General features: G+C 47.9%; 1 protein-coding gene across 1 annotated transcript in view; it reads right to left on the bottom strand.

The window, feature by feature from the left end:
* Positions 1-9,667, bottom strand: part of PLA2G4E (phospholipase A2, group IVE) — an 82,431-nt gene that overhangs the window by 16,336 nt on the left and 56,428 nt on the right. Inside the window, exons 3-10 of the mRNA XM_006831893.1 lie at positions 7,850-7,986; positions 6,784-6,915; positions 5,230-5,270; positions 3,631-3,673; positions 2,255-2,318; positions 1,315-1,475; positions 1,132-1,221; positions 490-527 (exon numbers count right to left, since the gene is read on the bottom strand). Coding sequence (XP_006831956.1) covers positions 490-527; positions 1,132-1,221; positions 1,315-1,475; positions 2,255-2,318; positions 3,631-3,673; positions 5,230-5,270; positions 6,784-6,915; positions 7,850-7,986 — 706 coding nt within the window. The remainder of the gene's footprint in view (positions 1-489; positions 528-1,131; positions 1,222-1,314; positions 1,476-2,254; positions 2,319-3,630; positions 3,674-5,229; positions 5,271-6,783; positions 6,916-7,849; positions 7,987-9,667) is intronic.

The raw sequence follows: 9,667 nt of genomic DNA, 5'->3' as shown, positions 1-9,667 counted from the left end.
GGGAGGAGGCAGGGGGAAGAAGGGATGAGGTGGGGAGGATGGGAGGAGGCAGGGGGAAGAAGGGATGAGGTGGGGAGGATGGAAGGAGGCAGGGGAAAGAAGGGATGGGGCAGGGGGAGGATGGAAGGAGGCAGGGGGAAGAAGGGACAAGGTGTCGGAAGACAGGAGGAGGCAGAGGGAAGAAGTGGTGAGGTCCGGGAGGACGGGAGGGGAATACTAAATGGGTGGGGTGCCCTGCTGTTCAACTGTTTCTCTCCCCTTCTCCCTGGATTCTGCCACATGACTACCTGTGGGCTCAGCCTAGGAATTGGAGCCCTACCAGGGGATGCAAGTTTTAGATGGGGTAAAGAGCCTTTTTCTATACTTTTCTCTCATCACCGGTGACAGGGAGGAGCCAGGGCCTGGTCATGAGTAGGTGGGTTTCAGGCAACTGGATAGGGATGCAGAGGTAGGAGAGTTATGGGCAAGTTAGGCTAGAGCATACTTTACCAATCGGTTGACTTCATGTGCAATTCACAGTTCTCACCCTGGGGACCGAGAGATGAAAGTCTTGTTAGGAGGACTAAGTCAGAGCCAAGTGATCCCTTCCGAAGAACTGGAGTCTCACCACACTGCCCACCTCTCCGATTTCACACTGTGCACACACATGCTCGCACACATGCAACTGCACACATTCACATGTGCACACACATGCCCACACATGTTCACATGTGCACACGCATGCTCACAGTCCACATGTGCACAATCATGCTCACACATCCACTCATGCCCACACATGTTCACATGTGCACACGCATACTCACATATCCACACGTGCATACTCATGTTCACACATGTTCATATGAGCACATTTATGCACATATGGTTGCACAAGCATGCACACATGATGCATACATATGTGCACACGCTTCTCTTTTCTGTGTATTATCCATCCCACCATCTTTAACTCAGCCACCACACACTCTCTCTGGCTCCACACTGCTGCTCAGTCTCTTGTCCCACACTAGACTACTCTCTCTTGCCTGAGAAAGACCCTCAAGAGCTACCACCTCCACATGCCCCTCAGGGTCTCCCCATCTTCCTTCCCCACAAGCTGCTGAGGAGAGTCCCTTCCAAGACCCGAGCCCTCACCACTGGCTGGGTCACTGCCTGGTCTTTGGGAAGGCAATCCAGGGGCTGGCAGAAGGAGCCATTCTTCTTGTACATGCTGCAGCAGCAAAGCTGGAAGGACAGGTGTGTTGTGAGAGGAGTGGGGGCTCATCTGGCAACCCTGCCTGCTACGGTCCCCCAAGCCCCCACAGCCACACTTCATACCCCACAGCTCCAATGGCTCTTGGGCACCTCCACATGCAACTGCGGCTGGAAGAACTTGGGGTAGTGGAAGCAGGCAGGGTTTGGGCAGCAGGGATCCAGGTGGGGCGAGATGCGCTGGGTGTGTTCAAAGGATTCGTTCACTGTCACCAAAAGGTCCTTCTCTGGAAGAGAGGACAGGAGGGCTGAGGCCCCAAGGACTGGACATTGGGTAGCCTCTCTTCCCACGTCCAACTTGACCCAGCAGAAAGCCTAGTGGAGGTGGCTAGGACAGGGGCGCAGGCTAAACTGCAGATGACCACATCCCATCCCTACAGGTTCTTATTCTGTAGGTCAGGACCAGGCCCAGGAGTCTGCATTTTAACAAGGGCTGTGTGTGAAGCTGACAAATGTGGTTTCCAGAAAACCCTCTAAGACACCGAGGAGTCCTCTGGACTAGATTCCTTGGAACCAAGAGATACCCCAAAGTTACCCCTATCCATTGTAGAGAAAGCAGACTCTCCTCATACCAGCAGCTTGGGGTAGAGGTCTCTCTTCCCCCCTCCCCCCGACCCCATGTCTGCAGAGAGTGCTAACTCTCCTCCAGGGACAAGGCTGGAAACCTTACAGGGAGGCTCTGAGGAAAGGACAGAGCAAGAGTACTGTTAGTGTCCATCCACCACAGCTACTGGCCATTGCACTAGAGCCCAGGAAACCCAGAGGTACGGCACAGACTGCGAGGCAGAGAGGGCTGTGCCTCGCTGGACCATTGACCCAGGCCAGGGTACTTGACAGGAGCATGGAGGGACATCTTCTGTATAAAGCAGGTGGGGAGGACAGGAATTCAAGACCTCTGAGAGTAAGGAGGTGCTGGGTCCCAAACTTTGGAAGCCCTGGGCCAGCCGACTATGTTAGCAGGGTTTGAAGTAGCTTTTCCCTCCTCCCCCAGCAGGCAAAGGCTCACTTTTCCCACTCTTCCTCTGATGTCTGGCTTCTGCGTGAACCTCCAAGCAGGAGACTTGCCGGGACTGTAACAAAGAAAAGGAGAAGCACTGAGCCTCTGAGCACAAACCAGACCAAAGTGAAGCAATGAAGTACAAGAGGATGAATACAGCGACGGTCTGACTTTGCTTTGAACTCTAGGGCACTGTAGGGGTGCTGACCACATATTCTGAACCCATAGGCATACCATCTCACTCAGAGATAGACTATTTGAAAATGAAGCTCCTTTAGAATTTAGGATGTACAGTCACCATTGCTAACTATTTGCTGGGGAGCCAACTCTGATTCATGGTGATCACAATGTGCGTTAGTGTAGAACTGTGTTCCACAGAGTTTTCAATGGCTGATTTTCTCAGTAGCTCACCAGGTCTTTCCTCTGAGGTGCCTCTGGGTGACTTTGAACCTTCAACTTTTCAGTTAACAGGGGAATGCATGTGACCTTTTCACTACCCAAGGATTCTGATCATTTGCTTGTTGTTATTGTTGAGTGCTGATAAATTGGTTCTGGCCCATAGCGACCCTGCATAGGGTTACCAAGGAGTGACTGGTGGGTTTGAACCACCAACCTTGTGGCTAGAAGTCCAGTGCTTATCCTACAGCACCACACCAGGAGTCTGACCATTTGCTAGGGGTCGTGTTTTCAGCTGTATCTCAGGGATTTACACTTATGTCACAGTTGTTTGGTCTAAAGCAAAAAGAGGGAATGTTCAGCTCTGGGATTTGAAAGTGGGAGCTTCCAATGAAATAGCTTCTAAAGAAGCAGAGGCAGGTCATTGTCCATCACCACAAACTCCCAAAGACTCCGATTTGGGGAAGAAGGATCTCCTTAGACCCTGGGGCACTGGATAAATTTAATTGGAATAGCTGTACCCACCGCTGAATTACAAAAATCTTTTCATTGAAGTAGATTGAGGTTGTTGGGGGCTGGACTAAGTGTGGGAGGAAGACCCCTCTGTGGTTAAGTGCCGTCAGGTCATTTCCACCTCAGAGCAACACTGTATATGGTTTCTGAGGAGCAGCTAGCGATTAGCTGTCTAGTGCTTATCCTACAGAACCACACACTTGGAGTCCAGGTTCCTTCTAGTGGGCACTTTTGATGGGAGCTTCCCATGAAGAGGAGGCATCTTTATGAGGCATGGGATGTCGGGTCAAGGTGATGTGCCAGCTACCTCCTCCCCAGGGGCAAGAGCCCAGGCTGCTGCCCCACCCCTGTCTACAACCCATTTGCCTGGCTTCAGTGAGTCTGATTCAGGATAGGACAAGGGTTCAAGCTGTTTCCCTTGAGAACAGCAGCCAGATGTGGCCTTTGAAACTACAGGAACCCAGGAGGACATTTACCACCAGAACGCCATTGGTGATGAGAGTCTCAGGTGCAGAGGGACTGAAAAACAAAAGGAGAACTCCTTGTGAGTGCGACAGCGCGACCATGCTCTTTTATATATGTATATATATATATATATATATATATATATATATAACTGAGAGATAGTTTACATGGGAGAACATCGGCTTTACACCATCATTTCATTACAATGATTACAATCTCCTCTGTGCTTCCATTACCTCTGCTTTTCTTTTTTGGGGGGTGGGGCGGGGCGGGGTGGGGAGATGTACACAAAAAACTCAGGAATAATCATTTAAAAACAAAAGGGCACATTCTGCAAGCCTGCCTCTGGCTCCTAGTGCTCAGTCCCTCTCTTTTCATGAGTCTAGAGTCCTCAGCTTCTCGCTCTCTCCAAGAATGTGATTATTCTTGACTGATTTCTCATAAATGTAATAAAGATGATCAATAGAGTCAAGAGTGCAACAGTGGTGTCTACGTCTTTCTTGCTCTTCACGAGCAATATTGGCTTATAGACTTGTGGGTTGTCAAAGAGAAACATGGCATGCATTTTAAACAAATTGCCAGAGAAAATCAATTTATAGGTAAAAGGGGTAGCTATTTCTCTCTTCTGTCCTTCCTTTCTTCTCTCTCTCTCTATCTCTTTCTTTCAGATAACTTTCTTAGAGACACCTGGAAACTGTTCAACCAGGTGCAGCTACATGGATTATAAGGGTAAACAGATTATGAAAGATGGCTGGAGCCCACCAATTAGAGCAGACTATAAGACTTTTGATAACAAAATATGATCCATCCTGCTCTTTATTTAATTTATGCATTTTATAAGCAAGTCTGACTCAACCAGAGAGACACCTGGAAAGGGTTGGAACAAAATGTCCTTATGTTACAAAACCAAGAAAATAAACCTTCAAGGTTATGACTAGCTTCGGGGAGTCCACTGCCTCCCTAATCAAAATCAAGTTCTAGGTGACTGATTCATCTTTCCTTCTCTCTTTGTCCCCTTCTCAACCTCTGACTCTGCAACCCAATTCTCCAATTCCCAGCATGGCCATACCTCCAGGACCCTAATTTGATGTTGGGAAATAATTCCACAGAGGGGACCTGACTTGGTCCAGAGGCACACACAAAGAGGAACAGCCTCAGCTTTAGACCACGGTTTGGGGGTGCTTGTTATAACAGTCCTTGGTCAGTGTGACTACCCCTTGCTCCTGACCTCTTTTCTTAGCTGGGCCTCAACAAGGTCCCCTTCACCATGGTGGCAGGAATTCTTCCCAGATGCCACCTTAGGAGTCCCGGGGAACTCGCCTGAACAGCAGTCCTCCTCCTGGCTGCACATTATAACACCTGGGGAGATTTCATAGCAGTACTGATGACAATAGAACCAGATGGCTAGGCATGTGGCTTGAGCACCATAGTATTTAGAAGTTTACAAGTGATTCTCATGCACAGTGAGGACTCCAGGGTTAGTGCCAGGAGGAGAGAGCGTGGAAGAGGAAAGACAGCAAAAAGGTGGACCCAGCTTGGAAACGCCTCTTCCCAGAAACTATTTGAAGGTCAGGGCCTGGGCAGAGCCTATGAACTTAGGGCCTACTCACCTCTCCTCCAGCAGGAACTCCACCTCCAGCTCCTCCATGCCCTGCCAGGGGGAGGAAGGGAAGGCAGCTGTCAACTGTCTCTGCTCATCTCTGCAGACCAGCACTCCTGCCACTCCAGGGGGCCCTGTGGACCTGGCCCTGCCCTTTCCACCTGGTTACTCTGCTGTCCTGCAGTAAGGGAAGTTGTTCCAGAAGCTTGTTGCTCCCCCTGCGTCTTTCTCGTTCCACATCTTTGTCTCTAACAGCATTGCTGACAACTTAGGGGAGGGTCAGGATGTGGAGCTAAGCCCTAGCTCTCTCTGTGCCAGGGGAATTGTATTTTCATCTTTCACCCTCAGCTTCCACTGTTTCCTACCTTCCCAAGGGGCTCTGTACCTAGGGTAAGGGTGTTGCCTCCAGAAAGCTCAACTCCGAGGGGGTGGTCACCTTCTCGTACTTATTTCTTCACACCTCTTGCTTTGAGTGTCAGGCAAGTCAGGACCTCACTGGACTGGACTTTTCCCAACACAATGTAAGCTACATGAAGGCAGATTTGTTTGTTCCCTGCATCTAAACAGTACCTGGCCCATAGTAAAAAAACAACAACAAGCGAGTTGCTGACAAGTTGGCTCTGATTCATGGTGACCCCATGTGTGTCAGAGTAGATCTGTGCTCCACAGAGTTTTCAATGACTGATTTTTCAGCAGTAGATCACCAGGCCTTTCTTCCAAGGTGCCTCTGTATCAACTTGAACATCAACTTTTGTACCACCCAAGGACTCTGGCTCACAGTAGACATTCAAAATATTTGTTGAAGGAATATGTTTATTCTAGACAACATGCTAGATAACATTCTGGTTCTTTCTACCTCTAACTTTCTTTGATTTGCAGATTAGCCTTTCTGGCACTGTGGGTTAATGTGCTGAACTGTAAATTGGTTTGAACTGAAGTTCAAACTCACCAGCTGCTCTTTGGAAACCCTATACAAGTTCACTATGAGTCAGAAATGACTTGATGGCACTTAACAGCAACCATCCCACAACAACAACACCCTCATCATCCTCTGTCTGGGATAGTACCAACAACTGGACTCTGAGGGGAGAAAAAAGGGAAACAGATCAACATGTTCTATGTCTCCATTTTATCCATGAACGGTATTGTTGTTAAGTGCCGTCGAGTCAGTTCTGACTCATAGCGATGCTTTACCCTTTATAGGGTTTCCAAGGAGTGGCTGGTGGGTTTAAACCACCAACCTTGTGGTTAGCAGTCCAGGGCTTATCCTACAGCACCATACTAGGAATACATAAATGGTACCAGGCTCCTTAATTACGTTTTCTCACTTTGTCCTGACAACTACTCTGTATAGTTGTACAGATGATAAAAAAAACCTCAAAGGAGTTATTAAGTAATGTTTACAAGCTCAGACAGCTAGTAAGCAATGCGCTGGAATTTGAACCAGCTGCACTATCTTTTAGCGACTTAGCTGTGCACACAGAGAGGAGCCTGCTGAACGGCTTTGGAGGAATTCACCAACTGTTCCCCCGGACCTGCTGAGGACCTGAGCACCAGCACCCACCTCTGGGTTGAGCGGGAACTTCACGTGGGTTTTCTCTCGGAAGCAGAGCTTAGTGAGGTCGTAAAGAACTGTCAAGAGATGGTCATCTGGTGTCACTGTGTCTTCATCGCAGACACTCAGTTCTAAAACATTCTGGGGGGAAAGGGAGAGTGCAGATCTTGTGAGCATAGTTGTATTGGTCCATTCCTGGGACAAGAAGCCTGACCTTAGCCCTAGTGAGGAAGCAGGTTTATGGGCTGGGCAACTGGGACAGAGGCACCTGCTCAGGGGTGAGATATATTTATGGAAAAATGAGTTAAGGGAGGGAAGTGTCATTTTCCTCCTTTCCCACTGTTTGAAGCCTTTCTCCCCTTCTGCTCTTACTTTCCTACAGGTTAACTGTGCCCTTTAACAAGCTAGGCTAAGCCTGTGAAGTGTGGGAGGATTTCATTTCACCTGAGAGAAGGAAGGAAAAGGCAGGGCAGGTAAGGCTCCTGCCAAGATACAGAATGTGTCCATCACTGGGGCTCTGAAGCTGAAGAATGCCTGTTTAGTGCTGGAAAACTCAGGTTGGGGAAATCAAAGTGTTAACACTGTAGGGCAATGATGTGGCAGAGAACAGAAGGGTTCTGATCCTTGGTAGGACTTGGGGTAAGGTGTTTGAATGCGATCCTAAAAGCAGAATGTCAAGAGTTTATGAGGTCAGTGGTCTCAGCTTGTTCCAAGGATCCTGGGGGTTATGGATTGGGGCTAGGTTTTCCTCCTTAGCTTCCTAGTTAATGTTCTGGGAGATACTGGAAGCACATTCTGATCAAGGGACACCCAGTTTCAGCAACAATTTAGATGGAAGAACAAGAGAGACAGGAAGGAAGGTAGACAATAAATATACAGAGAGAGTCAAACATGAGACAGACAAAAGGAGGTAGTGGGAGTGGGAGGATAGGTAGGTTCGCAGAAGGATCAGAAGTAGATAGATATAATGACAAAGAGGCATGAGAAGGACAGATAAGCAAAGAAGATGGCAAACACACAAGGAAGGGAATCGAAATGTAGGTGGGACAGACAAGGGCAGTTTTCTACATCTTACCTTCACTTGGCTTTGGATCTGAAATTTGAAGGTTTCATTCCATTCTGGGTTTGGACAGTTGGAGATGGTCTTAGTCCTCAGCTTCTCATGAGAGGCGGTAGGTAGCCAGAGGCTCACAAAGCAGTCTGTCTGACTCACTGTCCAAGAAATACAAGGTGGGAAGGGAAAGTTGAGGACCGAATCCAGGTCCAGAGAGGAGAGAGTATGGTGTCAGATGGGAATTTCAGATAAGTCACTTCCAGAGCAAAGGCCAAGTTCATCTCCAGGTCCTCTCCCAACTCATGGGTCAGAGACTTTTGTCCCAGAGTCCTGAGAAAGTCTGGGCTGAGGGTTATAGGTTTTACAAAGGAGCATCCAGATTCCATTGAACATTCTTAAGGTCACAGATGGCCTCTGGCTCTTATTAAAAGCGCGCCAGTTCTCTGAGCAAACATCTGGTGATTTTGAAGAAGGTATGGACACACAGTTTCCCCTCCGACACTATCCATTAGGGGGACTAGCTCAGGGTGCCAGGGAAACCATAGTAGGGCCTAGTTCTTTCTCTGAGCTGAGGAGAAAAGGGGATTAAGAAGGGAATACAGTCTTCTGTGAGCTGACTGAGAAGGGACCAGTGGGAAAGAACTTGGGGGTTTGGGTGGGGACAAGCTATTCATCAGGATCGAGAAGCATTATCTATACTGTTTATGACTTAATGCCTCAAATGGACTGACCAGACTCTTCATATGTATTCTGGTGTCCTAGCAAGAACTTTGTGGGTAAAAAACACATTGGTGACCAAGTTTTTTTTGTGTTTTTTTTAAAATTCTAAATGAACAATCCAAATGTGTTGTTGCTCGATACATTCAGAAGGATAAACAAGGACTTTGGCCCCCAAAGAATCTACTAATGTGGACAAAGTTCTTCTAGCTCTTCAAAAGGAGGCAGCAGAGGATGGGGTGAAAAAGAGTAGCCCGACTTGACTCCCAATTCCATTCTACCTGGAGGAGGGAGGGAGAGGTACTATAACTGCTTGGCCACACGGGAGAATAGAAGGCAGGGGAAGGTCTGAGGTGTTGTTCTTGAGTCATGGGCACCACAGGTCATGACCATTTATTTAATTCAGACAAAAGAATGACCCAAACCCAGCAGAATCAAAAGAAGAGAGTAATAGCTAGGCTATCAAGCGGCAGAAGAGGATACTGGAACATAGAGAGATGGACGTGCTGAAGAGAGATAGAAAAAGGATAGCGTCATGACTAGCGTAAATCTCAGCCATGTTCTATCCATTCTCTGGGTAGGAAAAGTGAGGCTTGTTACCCTCCCTGAGATTGAGCCCTCCTTCTATCCCTTGGCCTGGGAATGTCAAATCCAGGTCCAGCCTTTCTAAGATTCTAACTGACCCTTATACTCCCCACCCTTTGCAATCTGCTGGGGTAATTCCCATGATATATACTGGTGCTGTTGTTGCTAAATGCCATCAAGTCCATTCCGACTCCTAGAGACCCTGTATAGGGTTCCCAAGGAGTGCCTGGTGGGTTTGAATAACCAACTTTGTGGTTAGCAGTCTAATGTTTATCCTACAGCGCCACACCAGTAGAAGTAGAAAATGGTAAACATCAGTACAATTTCCAGTCTCTGAACGTCTTCTAGATAGTAAAGCTGGTATGAGGATGGAAGTTTTGCAGTAGTAGGACTGATTCAAACTAGCTCATAATTATTACTAATAATACTCACTAGTTGTGGCGCTGTGATAGAAATGATGCTGGAGAATGCATGATAGAATTCTGCAAAACCAATGAGTTGTTCATTTCAAATGCCTTCTTTAGACAGCATAACAGA

The sequence above is a fragment of the Chrysochloris asiatica genome, unplaced genomic scaffold (genome assembly GCF_000296735.1).
Source record: "Chrysochloris asiatica unplaced genomic scaffold, ChrAsi1.0 scaffold00004, whole genome shotgun sequence".
NCBI classification, from domain to species: domain Eukaryota; kingdom Metazoa; phylum Chordata; class Mammalia; order Afrosoricida; family Chrysochloridae; genus Chrysochloris; species Chrysochloris asiatica.
This window is presented reverse-complemented; position numbering and strand designations above follow the sequence as displayed.